The 21,378-nt window shown below is 45.6% G+C and overlaps 1 protein-coding gene across 3 annotated transcripts in view; it reads right to left on the bottom strand.

Annotated features, from left to right (window-relative positions):
• Positions 1 to 21,378, bottom strand: part of SPATA7 (spermatogenesis associated 7) — a 191,367-nt gene that overhangs the window by 147,585 nt on the left and 22,404 nt on the right. For 2 of the 3 annotated variants that reach the window (XM_029597738.1, XM_029597739.1), the window contains exons 2-3: positions 18,867 to 18,941; positions 17,375 to 17,467 (exon numbers count right to left, since the gene is read on the bottom strand). In XM_029597738.1, the coding sequence (XP_029453598.1) occupies positions 17,375 to 17,467; positions 18,867 to 18,941 (168 nt within the window). Of the gene's footprint in view, positions 1 to 17,374; positions 17,468 to 18,866; positions 18,942 to 21,378 lie in introns of those variants that run through there. The other variant, XM_029597743.1, reaches the window with a different exon arrangement.

Raw genomic sequence — 21,378 nt, 5'->3', positions numbered from 1 at the left:
GCGCCAACGTGAAGATAAAGATGAGGGCAGCGTGTGCACGCGCACCCTAGAGGTACCTTGAAGGAGAATGGTGGGAGGCAGCACCAAACCCGGTCCGGAGACGCCAGAGAGAATGTCAAGCAGACGCTGCGGCGGCCATCAGTCCAAGGTGAGCGGGAGGAGCCGCAAGTAGAGAGAGATAGGCGGGGCGAAGCCGTCGAAGACCGACGGATGCAAAAGTACCCCCCTTCAAAGGACGGCCTCTGGCTCTTTTACAAGTTTAGGTTTGTGTGGATGCAGCTGATGAAACTGAAGAAGCATCTCTTTGTCCAGGATATTTGCCATCAGCTCCCAAGAATTTTCTTCGGGGGACGTAACCTTTCCAAGACAGAAGGTATTCCCAAGTTTTGCCACGTCTTCTTAGATCCAGAATAGCTTCAACCTTATATTCAAGGTCTTCTTCTGTGGTAATAGAAGTTGGTTCTGAAGACTTGGATGAGAACTTACTGAGAATGAGTGGTTTCAAAAGAGAAACGTGGAATGCGTTGTGGATTTTCAATCCAGGCGGTAGCTTCACACTGTATGTAACATTGCCAAGACGTTGGAGGATTGGAAACGGTCCAACGTAGCGTGGAGCAAATCGAGTAGAAAGTAACTTTAGCCTCAAATGCTTAGTTGACAGCCAGACTTTATCACCAGATAGAAATTCAGGCGCTTTAGAATGATGAGCGTCGCATGATTTCTTTACTTGTTCACCCGCTTTGATTAGCATATCTTTAGTCTGAATCCATAACTGATGGATATCATCAGCAGTGGACTGAGCTGCTAGGGACGACACTGGGAGAAGTGGCGGGGAAGTGGCGGGGAAGGTAGTCGTCCATAAACCACTTCAAATGGTGTTGATCCAGTGGATGACGCTGGATGTGAGTTAATGGCGAATTCTGCCCATGGCAACAGTTCAGCCCAGTTATTCTGACGGCAACTCACATAGGCACGAATGAATTGTTTTAGGGACCTATTCATCCTCTCAGTTTGGCCATTAGATTGGGGATGATAGGCAGATCTATAATCCAGAGAGATATCGTACCTCCTGATACTTCTTGATATATCAGCCGCCTTCGACACCATCAATCACAGAACACTCCTCACCAGACTTAAAGAAATTGGTCTCCAAGACACCACAATCAAGTGGTTCAAATCCTACCTCTCAAACAGATCTTACATCGTCAAGATGAACTCATCTGAATCCTCACAAGTGCCCCTCACTCATGGAGTCCCACAAGGTTCTTCCCTATCATCAACCCTCTTCAACATATACCTCATCCCACTATGCAAATACCTATCAGAGGCAAACCTCACCTACTTTGTCTATGCAGACGACATACAAATATTACTCCCCATAAACAACTCCATTCAACTCACTATGGAAAAATGGAACAAACTCAGCTCAAACTTATCCCATTTACTATCTCAATTATCACTATGTCTCAACCAAGCCAAAACAGAAATCATTCACATCCACGATGACCATCCCTCCTATCCACTCATGTGCACCCCCTCTGACCACCCAGGAAACTCAATCAACCCGGGAGTGCCACAAATCTCACAAACCTCACTCACGCCGTCCACAAGAAACCTAGGCGTAACAATTGACAGCCAACTCAACTTTAAACGACACATCTCCAATACAATCAAAGATGGATTCTTCAAACTGCAGACACTAAAAAAACTCAAACCCCTTCTCCAAGAGCACGATTTCCGAACAGTCCTCCAATCAATTATCTTGTCAAGACTCGACTACTGCAACTCCCTCCTCCTCGGACTACCAGAAATACACATCAAACCCCTCCAAGTTCTACAGAACGCTGCCGCCAGAATCATCTCTAACAACAAAAAATCCCCTCACATCACACCCACGCTCAAAGAACTCCACTGGCTACCCATTACACAAAGAATCCAGTATAAAACCCTCACCCTCATGCACAAAAAAATAAACAACAACAAAATGGACTGGCTAAACAACGGAATACAACCTTACCCCACTCAAAGAACTCTCAGATCCACCAACACTGGACTCCTAGCCGTCCCCAATCTCAAAGCTGCACACCTCAACGTCACCCGCAAACGAGCCATAACAATAGCGGGCCCCACCTTATGGAACACCCTCCCCACCTGTCTCAGAAACGAACCTTCACTGCAAGTCTTCAAAAAACACCTCAAAACATGGCTATTTTTAAAAGCTTTCCCACCCGACACATAACCCGCCCAATCGCACCATCCACTCCATGCCCCCTCCACAAGCATCTCGCCCCACACCTCTCCCTCCCTACACAAGCATCTCCCACCACCCTTTCCCTCCCTATCACTACCTTCCTCCCACACATCCCTTTCTCTCCCCTCCCCCCTCTACACTCCCTGCTCTCCTTACCATAATTTATCCTCATCAACAAGCCATTTATGTACATATGTTATATACTATAGTCTAATGTTCCATGTACTCCTGTTAGTTCTGTTACAACTTGTTATATTTATTACCATGTTATAATGTAAAATATTCTTATATCTATTTAATACCATGTTATAATGTAAAATAGGGCTGTTACCACCCTATTCCTTTAGTTATCTGGAAACCGATGTGATATCTCGATCGAATGTCGGTATACAAAAGAAATAAATTAAATAAATAAATAAATAAATATCAAATAGCTTGCACAAAGCCTTCCAGAATTTTGCCGTGAATTGCGATCCTCTATCAGAGACAATGTGCTTCGGTAGGCCATGTAGGCGAAAGATGTGGACGATGAAGAGTTTAGCAAGCTCCAAGGCTGAGGGTAAGCCAGGCAGCGCCACGAAATGGGCCATCTTACTGAAACAGTCAACCATCACCCAGATAGTATTCATTCCTCCAGAAAGAGGCAGATCAACTACAAAGTCTGTAGTGATGTGAGTCCATGGCTCCTCCAGAACTGGCAGCGGTTGCAGCAATCCCCAAGGCTGACCAGAAGTAGGCTTATGTTTGGAACAGTTGGAGCATGACACTACATAGGAGTACGTGTCTTCCTTGATAGTAGGCCACCAATAGTGCTTCTGTAATTTCAGCAGGGTACTGCGTTAACCAGGATGGCCAGCCAGCTTGGAATCATGAGCCCAATGTAAAATTTTCTTTCTGAGGTTCTTCGGTACAATCGTTTTACCGGCAGGCACGGAATGGGTAGCCGCCAAGATTACTTTCTTTGGGTCTATGATATGCTGAGGTTCTTCAGGAACATCCTCAGAGAGGAAAGAGCGAGACAGGGCATTGGCTCTGGTATTCTTGTCTCCCGGACGGTATTTGAACACAAATTCAAAGCGATTAAAAAACAAGGACCATCTGGCTTGTCTGTGGTTAAGACGTTGCGCATGACGGAGATACTCTAGATTCTTATGGTCCGAGAATACGGTAATTTGATGTGGGCGCCTTCGAGCCAAGGCAGCCATTTCTCGAATGCCATTAACGTACTCATAGCCTTCTCCTTTATTCCTTTAATTATACTCTGTTTTGTTTCCCATTTCTCTTCACCTCCTTATTTACTCCCATTTATACCCCTTTCCCCCTTCCCCTGTCCTTATACTCTTTTTCCCTATAGTAACCCTTTTATACCCCTTTTATTTTACCCCTCTCCGCTATCCTTTAAACCTTACTTTTCCCTATAGCAACCCTGCTAGTCTATATATAGTTGCCTTTCTGAATGCATAATTTGTAATGTCATATATAGTGTCTACTGTATGTACTAGTTAAAGATAATGTATATTATTGTATATAATACTTTTTGTTATTATTGTATATAATACTTTTTGGAGTGTATAATTTATATAAGGTTATCCACAAGGTATAAGGTTATACACAGTCCCTTACTGAGTGTATAATTTGCAATGCTACTTATTATGTTCTTCTGTTGTTTTCCATCAGGTACTGTTCCTTTTCTCCTCTTCCTGTTTTTCCCCCCCTCTTCTCTTGCCCCTTCTCTCTTCCTATCTGTTCCCTCTCCCCCCACCCTGGATTTTTTGTAATTTCCTCCTTCAGTTATATTGTAAACCAGCATGATGTATCCACGAATGTCGATATATAAAAGCTAATAAATAAAAATACATACATTTTAATAAGCCAGGAGCTCTTTATCTCCGATCCCATAGTTCTTCTCTGCAGGAGAAAAGCGCCACGAGAAAAAGGAGCAGGGATGTAAGGCTTTAGAATCTCCAGTATGGCTCAACACGGCCCCTACTCCAACGCCTGAAGGTCAACCTCCATGATGAAGGGTCTGTTGGGGTCCGGGTGACGCAGACATGGCTCAGTGGAAGAGGCAGTCTTTAATTTCTCGGAAATGGCCTCCGCAGACCACTCTGAAGCATTAGCCTCTTTCCGTGTCATAGTAGTTAAGGGCACTGTCAAAGAAGAATAGTTCTTTATGAAACTTCTGTAGTAGTTAGTAAACCCCAAAAATCGTCTCAGGTCCTTCAGACTGGTAGGTTGAGACCAATTCTCGATATTCTCTAATTTTTGGGGATCCATCTGGAAGCCCTGTTTTGATATAATGTAGCCAAGAAAAGGCACAGATTCTTTGTGAAACTCGCATTTCGACAATTTGGCGTAGAAATGGTGTTCTCGAAGTCTCAGTAATACTTGTTTGACATCTGCTAGATGAGCAGACATATCTTGTGAAAAGATGAAGATGTCATCTAGGTAGACAATGACACATTTGAACAGAAGGCCCCGCAGAATGTAGTTCATCATGTTCTGAAACATGGCAGGGGCATTGCACAGGCCGAAAGGCATCACCAAATATTCAAAATGGCCATCTCGAGTGTTGAAAGCTGTTTTCCACTCGTCGCCTTCGCGAATGCGAACCAAGTTATACGCTCCCTTCAGGTCAAGTTTTGAGAATATCTTGGCTCCTTGAAGTCGATCGAAAAGCTCCGAGATCAGAAGTATCGGTCTTTAATCGTGATCTCGTTCAGACCTCGATAATCGATACAGTGTGCAGTCCTTCTTTCCCACGAAGCCTGCGCCCGCAGGAGACTTAGATGATCTAATGAAACCCTTTTGCAAATTTTCCTCAATGTACTCCAACATGGCTTTATTCTCCACCACCGCCAAGGGGTAGACATATCCTTTAGGAGGTTCAGCATTGGGTTTCAGTCTTATGGCGCAGTCATAAGTTCTATGTGGTGGAAGGATGTCAGCAGCTTCTTTGGAGAAAACATCATGAAATGATGCATACTGAGGCGGCAGTCCTGGCATTACTGGAGTTGTAGGCATACAAAGAATAGGAGTAACCTCCTTTAGGCATTTGCCATGGCATTCTGGGCCCCAATGGAAGAGTTCCAACATGGCCCAATTGAATTGCAGCATATGCAGCTGCAACCAGAGTAACCCCAGAACTATAGGGTGCATGGCTTTCTCCAACACAAAGAAGGAAATTAGTTCGATGTGGAGAGCTCCAGTGCGGAGGGATACTGGTTCGGTACAACAGGTAACAGCACCCAGTAAAGGCTCCCCATGTATAGATGAAACGAGTAGTGGAGTCTTCATAGTGGTGAGGGGGATCCTCAAGTGTTCCACTAGACATTGAAGAATAAAATTACCTCTTGCCCCTGAGTCCACCAAGACTGAGGGCAAGAGACTGAAACTCCAAAGGTCCACAGATCTGAGAGACAGGGAGAGAGAACGGAGGAGAGGGTGTAGTAAGGCCTAAGAAGAGTCCTCCTGCAGGACTTAGGCCCGTCCGTTTCCCAGACATATCGGGCATGTTTGAACTGCATGACCAGCTTGTCCACAGTACATGCCCAATTCATTCCTCTTCCGAAGTCTTCTCTCTTTAGATGTCAGGTGACTGCGACCAAGTTGCATTGGTTCTTCCTCAATGGCAACAGGGATCAAAGGAACCATCCTGAGTGCAGGCTTAGCAAGAACTTCCTTTACAAGGTACTTTACAAGGCTTGAGCTCTTGCACCTTATCACTAAGCCAGTGATCAATTCTAGTAGCTAAGGCCACTAGCTCATCCAGCGAGTCAGGTGTTTCGCAAGCAGCCAGCTCGTCCTTCAAGCGGGAATCCAAACCTTTGAAGAAGAGAGTTTTCAGGCATCTAGGGTCCCAATGTAATTCAGTCGCAAGAGTCTTGAACTCTATAGTGAAATCAGCCAGGGGTCGGTTGCCTTACTTCAGGTCCACCAATGTAGAACCAGCAACAGTATATCAGGAAGGATCATCAAAAACGGATTTAAACAAGTCCATAAATCCGTCAATATCCTGAAGTATAGGGTCTTTGAGTTCCCACAGCGCGGAAGCCCAAATCAAGGCCCTTCCATCCAGGTAGGACAGAATATAAGTAGACTTGGCATAGGCTGTGGGGAAATGAGTAGGTTGCAATGCAAAATGCATACAACACTGGTTAAAGAAGCCTCTAGTTCTCTGAATCTCTCCAGAAAAACATACTGGAGCAGCAAGAGGCACAATAGTCTTTATAGTTACTTCAGGTAACTGACCTTCATTACTGGATATAGAACCTTGATTCTTCTGTGCGTGCAGCTGATGAAACGCAGTAGTCAATTTTTCCAATGCGTCTTGTTGTTCAGCAATGCGCAAGGCCAGGCCTGCAAGGCGTTGAGCTGAGCCGGATCCATGGAGTTAGCAATCTGTTATGGTTAATGGTGTTTGGGTGGATCCTTGGACACTGTGACAGCTGACTATGCCCACGGGGGGCAGTCCCGTGAGGGACCATAGTGTCAGGCTAAACTCCCGACAGACAAACACAGATTTGAATCTTTTATTAAACAGTTTATGGAACCACCAGAGGTGGCAATAGTGAGTAGTGGTTGTACAGCCAAGCTGGGCGCGTCTCTCACAGAACGCTGGAACAGCAGATCCTCTGTAGAGCAGTGTAGCAGTAGCAGAGTTTCCACTAGACAAGAGGTCTGGCACCAGAGCAGAGAGCAGGCCCTCGAGGAGCGAGTACCTGATTCCGGCGAAGCAGTACTGGAGAGAGAGATGTTTTCTGTACTCACTGATGGTGACTACAAGTTAGTTCTTCCAAGTAGAAAGGTAGAAGTAGCAGGCAGCGACACAGGGAACAGGGGTCCTCAAGGAGCGAATACCAGTTTCCTGATAGCACAGGAAAGAAGCAGAGAAGTCCATGAGGAGCGGGTACCCCGTTAGCGACCCCGAAGGGTAGTAAGAGTTCCAGGTAGAGCTGGAGTGGCAGAGTAGCTTAGGAACGGAGAGCAAATCCCATCCGTACGAATCCTGTTGCTAACTCAACGAGGTAGAAAATACTATAGGCAGATATACCCTGGAGTCGTGACGTCAGAACAGGGGGACTTCCCTGAGGTTCGCGCCAACATGAAGATAAAGATGAGGGCGGCGTGCGCACACGTGCCCTAGAGGTACCTTGAAGGAGAATGGCGGGAGGCAGCACTAAAGCCGGTCCGGGGATACCAGAGAGAACAGCAAGCAGACGCCGCGGCGGCCATCAGTCCAAGGTGAGCGGTAAGAGCCGCAAGTATAGAGAGGTAGGCGGGGTGAAGCCGTCAAAGACCAACGGACACAACAGCCACCTGCAGTCTGCTAGTATTGACCTATACCCAAGCCAAGATGCTACTGCACTTAAACCAATATGCCTACACTTAACACATCTCTCAGGAACAATTAGCAAGATGTGGAAAAAACCCTTAATAAAAACAATACTGTCCAACCTTTAGATCAAAAGAAAACCAAAAAGACAACCTGTGCCAACCTTCAGAGTATTTACAATAACAGATCAAGCACTCCAAACTGGGCGGGACTCTGGATTGATCTGTGGTACTAGAGGAACGAAAATTAGCAGGTAAGAACCAATTTTCCTTTCCCTGTACGTACCCAGATCAGTCCAGACTCCTGGGATGTACCAAAGCTTCCCTAAACAGGGTGGGACTGCAACTGCTCAAAGTAGACTATCACCAAAGCCCATGGTATCTGGAGTGTGGACATCCAAACAGAAATGTCTGGCGAAAGTGTGCAACGATTTCCACGCAGCCACCCTACAAATCTCTTGTGGCGACACCTGCTGGCAATCGGCCCCGGATGCCACTTGAGACCGAATAGAGAGGCCTCAAGCCAATAGGAATCACATGGCCCTGACATATGTACACCAAACATCGCCTCTCTCAACCACCGCGCAATGGTGGCCTTCAAAGCCATCTGACCCTTCTTTGCATCACTCCATAGCACAAAAAGATGATCAGACAGCCTAAAGCTGTTAGTGACGTTAAGATAACGTAACAAGGCATGCTTCACATCCAAATAACTCAACTCCTTCTTATGAGGTACCGAATCATCCAGGTTCAGAAAAGCTGGAAGCTCCACCAATTGATTTAAGTGACAAAACACCACCACCTTCGGCAGCAAAGAAGGAACTGTACGCAACGAGACTCTCGCCTCCATTATCTTTAGAAAAGGATCCCTGCATTACAGAGCTCATACCTCCGAAATTCTTCTAGCTCTTCAAATCGGTTCAAACAGAGCCGCACATGATCCTCTGAGAACTCAATCAAGATTCCAGGGGAGACACAACTTCCTACCAGAGGTCGCAAATGTTTCGCTCCCCCCAGAAAAATCGCACCACAACAGGGATACACCCTGCACCCTGCCCCTGAGACAGACTATAGCTGCCACTTGAACTCTGAGAGAGTTGAAAACCAATTGTTTTACCAAGCCTCGTTGTAAGACAAAATGTGCGCCATAGTCGCCCGAATAGGAGTAACACTCTGCTCTTTGCATCAAATCTAAAAAAACTCTCTACACCTGCAATCAGGCCAAAGACGTCAATGTTTTCCTGGCCTGCAATAGGGTGGAAATGACATCATCAGGATATCCATTACCCCTCAAACACTTGCTCCCAAAAAACAAGCTGTGAGACAGAAGTGACCTTGATGTAAGAGGTTGGAGAGATGAGTGAGCCACAGTGGCCCGTCCACTGCGAGACTGAACCAATCCGCAAACCAGGTTACTGCGGCACTACCAGAATCACTTCCCCTGGATGTCTCTCAACCCACCATAAGACTTTGCCCACCAGCGGCCATGGCGAAAAAACATACAGGAGAATCCCTTGCAGCCAAGGGAGCACTGTTTCTGCCCTCGGGAACAAGGGAGGAGAACTGACCATTGCCTCGACTCCTACTCCTCCACTCCCCCTCCAGAGACACCATAGGCCGAGGGGATGTCTCCACATGGGCAAACACTGTAGTAGTCAAATTGCTGGCACAAATAGAGACAGAATGAGGACTGAATTGCTATCAGACAGCAAGTCTCACAGATAGCAAGGCGCTTGGACCTTTTAATCCCCTGTGCCTAGCTGTCCTGAACTTTGGCTCTAGGCGGCCTCCTGTGCACACACCAATGCCACACGGTAATACACACACACCCCTCCAGGATGCACACAAATACGTGCTCATGACCAGGTCACGGTCATACGTGCACAAGTACATGCGCAAAAACGCGCTCCTATAGGTCATATTCGTATGCGCACAAATAGCTGTGCCAATACATGCTCGAGACTAGGATGCAGATATACGCACCTAAATCTAGGGCATGGCCTTATGCATGTGCAACCACCACGCAGCGAGAGTTTGCGCACATGCCTACACACACGAAAAAAGAACCGTTGCTGTGGACTACCACATGGCTAAGTAAACCCTACCTGCACCTTCCGCGCATTTAGGCCTGGATTCGTTTAACATCTGGCATCAAATATCATCGGCGTGAAGAATTGCTCAACTGCTTAGGCCTCTTGGCTGGCTGAGAATCCATGGAGACTGAAGCCAAGAGCCAGCGCCCTTCGAAATACACTTTGGGGGTGATTTTCAAAACCATGCATGCACATGGACCCACTGATTTTATAATATGCGCACGTTGGTGCACGCATGTACACGTGCACATGTGCGCTGGATTTTAACATCCTCATATGCGCGGGGGAGGGGGATTTTCAAATTATGCCCGATGACGCAAGTGGTCTTTTTTTCAGTTCCCTCCCAGTCCGCTCCAATTAAGAAGCAGACTGGGAGGGAACTTCCCTACTCCCCTGCCTAACCTTCCTTCCCTTTCCGCTCTCCACCCCGACTCCTAACTCCTACCTAGCTACCCAAAATTTTTTGATTTTACCTATTTATTGCTTCTCTGGAGCAGAAGTATTTTCCATGCACCAGCTGGCTACTGGCATGTGCTTCCCTGGGACAGCGGCTAATGACCACTGTCCCGGCCAGCCTCCATTCCGCCCCCCCCCCCCACGCTCCCTGGCCCGTCCCCTTCTGCATGTAACAGGGGTTATGTGCGTGACCAGGTCTGTTTTAAAATGCGCGCAGCGTGCACAAGGCCCAGCCACACATGTAACCCGTTTCTTACGCGCAGCGGGCTTTTAAAATTTACTTGATAGCACATAAGCCAGTTAAAACCAGCAGGAGACCTCTACCAGGACCAGAGACGACTCCTCAGTGCAAGTGCCTCTCTGCACCTCTGCGGGACAGGAAACCACCTGCGATAGTTGAGGAGGGGATTCCCCTACCTCTCTCGCCAAAGCTGTTAGGGGATCAAAAAATGGCCACCGTTTCCACGCTGATAGGGAAAGCTTCAGCACTGGACCCCATCACCCACGAAGCTTGGTCTACCGGTGCAGTCATACTAGATGCAAACTCCCAAACACTTTTGCTGCACGCACACGCTGTTCCTTCCGGCACCTGTAGCACCGCCAGTGTCTCAACAGCATGCAGGGGGACAGACCCTCAGTGCTATGGAGCCAACACCTGGCCTCTTCCCTAGGCGAAGAAGCTGCTAAACTAAAAACCACATTGCTGAGCTCCCCAAGCTGCTGAGGTAGCTTCCCCCTCTGGAACCTCACTGCTGCACAGATTTCTCCTCCTAGTTCCTTCTTCTCTTTTTTCTTTTTTTACTCTCTGAGATACATAGAAACCAATACTCTCCTTTGGTGTAGAGGTTCAGGTTCCAGGAGCGCAGGCCACATGGGAGATCAGAAAGGAGCCGGACCACTGGCTATATCATTCGCCTTTTGCCAAACCTTAGCAAACCAGCCCAGGACAAACTGTATAACAGTGATACTTCCCTGCTCCACTGGGCTTTCAGTGCAGAACTGCCAGCAGGTTCCACCACTGCCTCGTGGGGGATGAGGGATCTGGACCACCAAATATCCACCCCACGGACCTCCAGACCGAGCCATTAGAAGAGTCACCAGCCCCCTGCTCGTTCGCCTCAAACCAGGGGGGATGGCCCCACCAGGACCTCACATCCCCCTGGGAGTTCTCACCTAGCTGCTTTAGCAGCGCCTCTGAGTCCTCGCCAAAAAGTAACATCCCCTTAAAGGGTAACACCCCAAGGTGAGACTTAAACAAACATCCTCCGACTAGTTCAGCAACAAAAGGAGCTGCTTGGCCGAGACCGCAGGCATCCTAGTCCTGGAGGAAGTGCGGAGGAGGTCATACAATGCGTCCACTCCATGGGCCACCACAGCTTCCAGCCACTTGCCCTGCTTGGACTCTGCCACTGACATTGCCTTACCAAACTGTAATTGCTGCACCCAGCACAAACCAGCCCGAAGCATAAAGCTGCTGTATACTGCACTCGAAAACCCAGGGTAGACACCTCAAAAATCTAGCTTCCTATTTTGCATATCCTTAAGCACAGCAGAACCAACCACAGGAATAGTTTTTTTTGTAATAGCCGAAATCGGAGGCATCCACCTTTGACAGACACAATAAGTCCAATGTGACCTCCGGCAAGGGATACAGCTTATCCATAGTTCTGCCCACCTTCAAGCTTGTCTCTGGAGTCTCACACTCCTGAAACACCAGCTTTTTCACCAACTTATGAAAAGGAAAGGCCTTCGTCAGATCTCTTAAGCCCTCCATGGTCAAATCCATCCTGCGGCTCTTTTATTCCGAGCTCCTTCAGAACACAAGGAATCAGGGGCCATAGCTTTCTCTGTGAAACTGACGAACTTTCGGATTGTCTCCTTCCACAGTAGGGGTTTGACCCTGTTCCTCATCTGGATCCTGATGGTCTGGAGGAATATTCGCCCCCTAAGGTACCTCCACCAGAGGCTCCCCACCATCCAACTCTCCCGACGGCTCATATGTGTCCATAGAGTGGGTGGTCTGACTTAGAGCTCGCTGAACCTTGGTTGACCCACCCAATCACATCTTTTGGACTGCTTGCTACAACCCTGATGCTACGGACTTCTGCTCCTGGAAAATCTGTGTCCTGTGGCTTTCCTGGCGCAGTAAGCTTGTGAAGAAGCAGCATGAAGTCAGGAGAAAAAGCAGCAGTATCCTCAGAATCCTGACCCAGGAGGTCCTCATCCTCCTCAAACAGAGGTACTCAAGACCACTGGGCCTCTGTGGGTCTTCTATCGACTGGGGAGAGCAGTGAGGGAAGGGCTCCCCCTTCTCCCGCCTTTTCAGCAGCTGCAGAGAAGAAAGCCAAGATAGCCACCGCTCCTGCTAAAATCGAGACGATGCCATCACCTGCATTGGTAACCCTCATGGACCCTGCTGGTGCCCGATGCCTTTCCGCCGGTCTCTATGCCATCCCCGAGCTGCCCTCTCCCCTGGAGCGGCATCGGGAACAGATTCTGCTTTCCTCTCCACAGGCTGCACATAACTGCAGTGCTGTATGGCCCCCAGTGGTCTACTGCTGTGCGAAAATGGCCGCCGCTGCAAAAAGAAATATGAAGAGGAACAGATTCCCCCCACCGAGCCACCTACAACTCCCCCCACCACATTGCTAACGAGCCTCGATCGAAAAAGAAAAACACTTCATACTTTTTTTTTTTTTTTTTAAATCAAACTTTAAAAGATAAGCAAACATTTCCCTGAAGCAGGGCTGCAGCACTGGTTGTCCTCTTAGTGGGGGTGGGGGGGGGAGGGAACCGGCACCACCAGTTATCCCCCTCCTTGGCGAAAGTACCGAAGTAAGAAGGGGCTTCCAACCCCTTGCTCGTCCAAGCCTCAACCAGAAGGGATGGCCGCACCAGGACCTACTAATCTTCTGGGAGGAACTCTTCCAGTTTAAAATTGTAATCCGCTTTTTTTTTTTTTTTTAAACTACTCAGACTGCAAGTTTTGCTTCACCACCATCTGCTGGAGACAGAGAAATACTAGCGAACTGCAGGTGGCACACCAGGTTATATGCCAGTGTCAGCGAAACTTTCTCTGTCTCCATTGCTGGAAGGGAGGCAAAACCCAGAAGTCTGGACTGATCTGGGTAAGTACAGGGAAGAAGATTTTCTCTCTCTAAAGTGTACAACATCATTTATAAAAATAAACACAACATTTTAAAAAATATTCCCTCTTTGGTATTATCTTCCAAGTCAAATAAGACTTGTATGTAGATATGTTTACAACAGGCCTGATACTCAAAGCGCGTTCAGTGCTTATTTAGCTGGATAAGCAGGACTTCTGCGGCTAAGTAGCAGCCACTGAATAATACGTCCTATTCAGCAGCTGCTGCTTAGCTATATAAGCCCTTTAAACAGCTAAAATGTTAGCGACATAAGTGAGCATAAAGTGGGCGAATTACCCATACAACTTATGTGATTAACTGCCGATATTTGGACTTAGCCACATAAATTGTACAACTAAGCTAGATGTGCCCTAGAACAGGTCTAAACTTAGAAACATATAGAAACATAGAAACATAGAAATGACGGCAGAAGACGACCAAACGGCCCATCCAGTCTGCCCAGCAAGCCATGCACTCTTTTTTTTTTTCTTATACTTGTTACTTAGCCGGTTAGACTTCTATGATTAAGTGATCAGTTATTCGTGTATATTCAGCGACATAGCTAAGCCGCTGAATATACATCGAAACTTAGCTGGATAAGTTCTAACCAGCTAATAGGGTCATTTTCTAAAATACGATGGGCCGTTATCGTGAAGGGGAAGGGGTGGAGTTAGGGAGGAGTTTGGGTGGGGTTAAGGGTAATGAGGTGGCGGCACTGCTGCCGGCGATAATGTTTTGGACATTATCGCCGGCAGTAGCACAGGAAATAGCATCACTTTTGCCGTGGCGCTATGGGGGCGATAGTGTGCAACACGGCTGCACCTGCGGCAGACGAAACCGCATCGCCACAATGCGGCCAGCTGCACACTATTGCCCCCCCCCCCACCCCTTTTATTGTCCCAGCCCCTTTTTTCGTGGCAGCTCATCATTCCACTACATTTATAGCGGAATGATGAATCTAGGCCTAAGTTACTGAACTGGCCAATTTTGAATATTGACCCCAAAATGGTTTAATTTTCATGTTTTTCATTTTTTTGATCTGAACTCTGGTTTCTTTGCTAATTACTATGAATATAATTCTTAATATTCGTAGAAAAGAAAAAAAGAGATGAAAGTGGTAGAAAATCTACTCTACAGTGTTACGCTTGCTGCCTGCGGCAGCCCTGCGGTGCGGCCCTCTCACCTCTCTACACAAGCTTCGGGCTCCAGCTCCTCATTGCTGACGGTGGTGGGCCGCCAGTCCCCATCTCGGACTTCCGCCAGCCCCTCCGGCCCTGCTCCGTTTCCCGGGACCTCCAGCCAGGATGCCTCCATCCGTCGGGCCTCTCCACGGGGTTCACGGAGAGACGCCGCAGGCGGCACCACGCCCCTCCCTAGGCGTATGCGCGCACACCAGTAAAACCTTTAAAGAGCCCGCGGCGGGAACCTGGCCATGGACCCGGATGCTGACGTCAGTTCCCTCCGCGCTTAAATGCTCAGGCCTCGCACTGAAGCATTGCCTTTGCAACAGGTCTCCTTGGTCTCCTGTTCCAAGTTTCCTTGTACTCGTTGCTTCTTCGTGAGCCTTGCTTCATGTTCCTGTTTCTCCAAGTTGCTGGTTCCTGTTCCGTATTTGTCTCGTCTGTGTGCTGATTGACTTCCTGGTTCTGACCATCGCTATGCCTGACCTTGCCTGCCTTCTCCAAGCCTGACCACTGCTACGCCTGACCTTGCCTGCCTTCTCCAAGCCTGACCACTGCTACGCCTGTCCTTGCCTGCCTTCCCCAAGCCTGACCACCTGCCTTCTCTGTGCCTTGATCATTGCTCCATCTGACCATTGCTACGTCTGACCACGCCTGCCTTCTCCGTGCCTTGACCATTGCTTCGTCTGACCATGCCTGCCTTCTCCGTGCCTTGACTATTGCTACGACTGACTACGCCTGCCTTCTCCGTGCCTTGACCATTGCTACGAACTTCGCCTCAGACTTTCTAGAGTCCAGAGTTCCACGTTGCATGCTACACCTTCCTAGTGCCGCCAGCTTCCATTCAAGCTTGACAGTGATGCCTCTGTCCTTATTCTCTGGACACATTCTCTGGACTATTAAGGCTTCGGCCTCCCTTTGCTCAGGCACCTTCAGTTCCTTCTTGTTCCTTGGTGCTTGAGTTCCTGTTCCATATCCCATCCAGGATAGGACCACGCCATCTGCTGGCTGCTGTCTCTGGGCTGAACCATCTACTCCCTGTACTTAACCTTGAGGCCCGCCTAAGTCCTGCTGGCCCCGGCACCTGAAGGCTCAACCCGAGGGGAACGTGGGCTGGTATAGGTGAAGCTCCAGTGGTCTCCAGCTTCAGCCGACTCCGCCTGCTGACGGTGGGGACCCATAGGCCCTCGCCTATGGGTTGCGTCAACACCACCTCAGCCCAAGGATCCACCTCCTACGCAACATACAGCAGGACATGATTTTAAGGGTCATCAGCAGTTTTCTAAGATACCTCGGGTTGTTGCTCCAACCTGGGTTCAAAAATGCATGCAGTACAAAGGTAGGGTAATTCCGAAAGCCATTTCCACAGGTAACAGTGCTTCACCCATGGAAATGAGCTTATGAAAACTGCCCTCCCTGTGGGTGGGTAAACTTACACGTAGTATTGCTACACTCATAACTTTACCCGCAGTGAGAAGAGGTGTTCCTAAGGGTAGGATGGGAGAGGGGCTTGCACTTAAGAGAATTCTTTTGAATTTTCAAAAGTGTGTGTGTATTTCTTCTCAGGAAAACTACCTACACAGAATTGCGTGTGTGTCTACCAGTAGTTTTCCCAAGATAATTTTCAGGTACTTTCAATTTCAAAACTGGAAAAAAGTCTGGGTAAAATTACTCATGGACTTTGCACCAATGCAGACAGCTCGAAAATTGCCCCCACAATGTAATTTTATTCAAGGGAATGCAATCAAATTGCTCCTCCTGTTAGTGGTTATCAGCAGAACTACCAGTTTCATGTGCTGGGGTGCATGTGTTCTTGCTTAAATGAAATGTTTGCTTGGGTATGCCTGTATCTGCTGGGAACTGGGGTGCGCAGAGAAAGACATAGGGCCTGTGTGCTGGTCCCAGCTAGCATTAGAAGTTAGCAACCCTACTTGCTCTCCCGGTGTCTTGCTGATCAGTCAGGATGAGGGACTATCCAGTGCTTGCACTGACTGAATATGGATAGCTTAGGCTTCCAAGAGGTTATGCAACTTGTAACTGTGCCTATTATACTTCAGTGTGAGATAAAGAAAACTCAGCATTACCTAAGGCTCTAAGTGACAATGTACTAATTTTCCCAAATGTGGTCTTGAGGATTTATAGGCTCCCCATTTACTAAGAACTTCTGGGTATAATCTGCTCAATGCACCCTCAGACTTGTGGAATCCCAGGCATGAATGTTCTTCATGGCAGGCCCACTATTGTGGAATTCTCTGACAGACCCTTTAAGGACGATAATTTGCACCCACACATTCAGAAAGCAATCAGGCATTGTATTTAGCCAGACCACTGGAACATCAGCTAGTGGATCTGTGGCAATTTAAAATTGATGGTGCATGGCAGTAGCTATCATACAGGCCTAGATGGTTAGTGTTAGGATTAGGTGGTGTTTTATAGGTAATCGGTCACTTTTTGTGTTATGATGTCAAATGATATGTATTGTTTCTGTTATGGTTTTATGTTGTTACATATGTAATCTTTATTATCCGATTAGGACTGTAGATAGTTTAAGATATACATTATTTTAAATAAATAAATACAGTACTTATAAGATTGTGCTAAATATTAACCCAGAAACTCAGTTTATGAATTATAAAATACAAAATTTTTATAGTTTTGAAAAATATTTTGCTGATGCACACACAATGAATCAAATTTTCAAAATAAGACAAGTTACATTGATCAGACATTGTTTCTAGGAAACTGTTACCACCAGACATATACTAGTATACTGAAATAAATGAAGGACACACATATATAAAAAAGTCCAATTAATGTTGAAATGTTTTCTCTATTAGCCAAGCTGCTATAAGCTCTGTACTCAACAAAACTATAGAGGAAAATTGGGTGACAAACACATATGAATATTTTTACCTTTTGCTGAAAGAATTTTATTGTAGTGAGCAGTCATGTGATCTTGGATTCGGAACTGATCACTCAGTCTGCTGGAAGAGCCAGTGCAAAAAGCTGTAACATCAAAACATACCTGATAGTTACAAACTTTAAGGTGGCACATCAAAAAGTCAGTTGCAGCCAGTTAAAAGAAGCAAAACCTGGCTACAAAGTGGCTAAAGATTCAATCAAGCACATTATTCTCAAACAAAAACAACAAGTTCACTTGTTTGTTTAAAACTATTTATAACTTCAGCACTGCACTATTTAAAAAACCTTTCCAGTTTGCGTTTCAGAGATTAGCAGTGCTTCTGTACAGCAGTGAGCCTACAAGGCAATATCAATATGTTCCAATAATCATACAACCTACAGCAATCCAGTTTTACACTTAAAGTTCCCATTGTCAGCTTTTGGCCCAAAATGAATTCTGGTATCCCCTAATACATTATGCAGCTGACATCCAGTCCTGATGTTAATTGAACCCAGTTATTAGATGCTGGACCATCAATATGACAATACTTCTTACAGAAAACATTTATTTTTCAACCATTTTATTACTTGAATATTTATTTATTTTATTTAGAGGCTTTTCTATACCGATATTAGTAAGAACATCATATCGGTTTACATCCAAAACTGCAGGTAGAAATTACATTAAACAGAGAAAGGGGTTGGGGTAACTAGGAATCTAGAGGAGAAGCTAACGAAGGAGAGGGATATAAGGCTGCAGATAAGTAGAGAAGTAACATGATAACACACGATAACATCCTAACATAGTAACATCATAACATGGCATGAGTGTTAGTAGTTTAGAGGCAAAAACTGCGGGGGTGAATTTATGGAGTAGGGTCCTACTCTGGGTATGCCTGTTTGAAGAGCCAGGTCTTTAATAGTTCAAAATGGGATGAAGTACAATGAATTTTAACCACAAATTCCATTCCAGTTCAGGAAATGAACCAGGTTAATGCAAAAAGTAATCTAGTTGCTTTTTAGGGTTTGAAGCATGATATTCTAATTAATCAAACAGAGGAACTGAATACTAGATATGTTTTGGGATTCTATTAGGCAAGCTGATCTTTTAACCAAAATACAAATAAAAATCTTTTAAGACAAAAAAATATGCTCATTAATTTAATATACAATAAAACCACCTCATTGAAAGTCAGATGAAAATGTCCCAAGGCAACTAAGACTCCATAAAATGTATATAGATGGTTACTGAGTTGGTTTTACAACAGACACGAGAATATAGTGCACCAGTCTAGGTTCAGGCTCTGACATGACATCTTGCAAATAATTAAATGAGAAATGTAAAAAGAAAGCTGACAGCCCACAGAATTGTACAGAATTCCTCACAGACCCTATCCCCACCTGGTACTAATCCTGAATAACCTATTTTGGGTCAGGAACAAAAAAGGGCCCATAGTCATGAAGAGAAAGAAACCAATTTATTGCATAAAAAACATACACTTACCATTGCTCTTAGTACTGAAATGTCCTTTAAATGGACTTGCCAGACCATATTTGGGAATGGATGGAGACCTGTTCACTTCACAAAAAAAAAATATGAAAAAAAAAAAGGTCAGAAAAAATAAATGCATAGTAAATAGTAGTAAGAACCTTAGAACATGAGTACAGAATAAAAAAAGAAAGCACATCATTGCCAGCCAAGAGATATGTTGCAAAATTTACACCATGGAATGTACTCTTAGACCCCTGTAAACAGTTACTTTTCTGACAAGATATTATACAGTTTAGAAAGGAGATGCAGATCATGAGAAATACCAGTACCAAATATTACCCTACTTTTCACCATGACACACATTGTAGCACAAGAGTTTGAGTCTCTCGTCCTCTAGAACTGACGGAGCTCGGGTGTATGCACTGGGTGAGAGGCGAGATAGCTGCCTCTACGGCCATGTCTCTCGCAAGTATAAATCTGGCACAGAGGTATAATCTCAGGAGAATTCACTCCGTCTTCAGCCAGCAAAGAAAACATTGTTCGTTGGGTAGATTGTCTGGGAGGGGAGATGGAAATATGGTATGAAACCCATCCAACATACTAGAACAGAAACAAAATATGAAAGCAGATAAATTAAGATCACTAATGTAGTTCTTTATTATAAGGAATCACCACATTTCAAATTCATAGATAAAGATTTTATAAAGATTTTTTAAGTAATAGGATGAAATGATTTTGCACTATGGAACAGTTTGCCTTCCCTTGAATGAAGTTGCCTTATAAATACAGAATGCATGCCAGTCAGCCAAGCAAAATGACATTTAACAAGGACACCCTAGTGTTTTATGGCTTGTTTGGGGGGGGGGGGGGGGGTGCGAGGCTAGGGGAATGTCACTTTCCTCCTGCTCTTTTGGGCTTTCAGCTTAATGCAGAGCTTCCCAAACCTGTCCTGGGACCCCATAGCCAGTTGGGTTTTCAGGATATCTGCAATGAATATACATGAGATATATGTGCTTATCATGGAGACTCAGTATATGCAAATTTCTCTCATGCATATTCACTGCGGATATCCTGAAAACCAGACTGTGGGGTCTCCAGTACTGGTTTGGAAAGCTCTGGCTTAATTGGAACTGGGGCTAAGATCACAACTACCAGGAAATGTTTCCTCTATTTTATATCCCCCAAGGGAGCCCTACAGCAGGGCTCCTCTCAAAACCCTACAATTATGAGTCTTAAATCCAGCCACTAGGTGTCACTGTTGAGCAATGGCTGCATCTCCTTCCCAGCAGGGGCTACGAATGCTGACTCCAGAGCATTCCCAGCCCTGGTCAATCTGGGGAATGGAAAACCTGAACTAGGAATCAAACCCAGGTCTTCCACATGGGCTAGCCTGCACTAGCGCTTTATCATTCTTACCTCATTGGTGCTTAGGGTCATTCTCATCTCAACGGATCTAATCTTAGACAAACAGATCTTCTAGCAGATAAAATGAGTGAACGAGGTATTACACAAAAGTAAGCATTCTGCTTGATATTCTGAATACGGGATTAATTTAGGTTACAGATTTCTCTGTCTATTAATCAAGAATTAATTGTGAAAGAATTATCTTAAGCATACAGCTTTATATAGGACAGAACAGAATGAAAAAATGACACATCTAAAAGACTTAATTAATGAATTGTTTGTAATCACTTCATTCTAGGAACTGTTTTGCCAGCACAGAAATTAAATGTCACCATGTCCAAGATAACAGGAAAATTGTTGATGAAATAAAATAGCAAATTCTGCCAGTTTTTGAATTATCCATATTTTGACATGTTTGGTTTGTTATTGCCTTTTCACTATTTATTTAAATTTATTTATTTAAAATTTTATATACCGGCATTCATGATACAATCACATCATGCCGGTTATACTCTATTTTTCCCCAATGATTTTCACTCCTTTCCACGTTTATAATGTTTACCTATTAGGCTCCAGCCTGCCTATCCTTCCAAAAAGAACATCACAAAACATTATTTATTCTTTGTGTGTGTTATTTTTTATGCACAGTCAAAACAGAAAACCGAATCCACAGGCCAAATTTATTTATTTATTTATTTCGAGGCTTTTTTATACCGAAGTATAGCGGGATGCCTTCACTCCGGTTTACAGGATAAACAACTTATACATAGTGGTGACCAATTGGTAACTTATACAAATATGAATATAACATCTTATATAACTTAAATAACTTGGTAAACAGGTTGGTGACAACAGTCACTGGGGCACTCTAGCAGGGAGCTGAGATAGGGTGGGGGGGGCTAGGGGGAATCAGCTGAGGCGGGCTGGATAGAGGGCTGTGTAGCAAAAATTGAAGAACAAGAGACAAGGAGGAGAGGGCGGGAGGGGGGGTGAAGGAGGATGGGATGCCATAGGGGTGGTAGGGAGAGGGGAGGGGTGGGAGGTCAGGGAGGGGTTGGGGGAGGGTAGGACGGGGGAAGAAGGTGGAGGTGTTTGGGTATTAGTTAGGGCTAATGTTAGC

This window comes from Rhinatrema bivittatum, chromosome 4 (assembly GCF_901001135.1).
Source record: "Rhinatrema bivittatum chromosome 4, aRhiBiv1.1, whole genome shotgun sequence".
Lineage (NCBI taxonomy): Eukaryota > Metazoa > Chordata > Amphibia > Gymnophiona > Rhinatrematidae > Rhinatrema > Rhinatrema bivittatum.
This window is presented reverse-complemented; position numbering and strand designations above follow the sequence as displayed.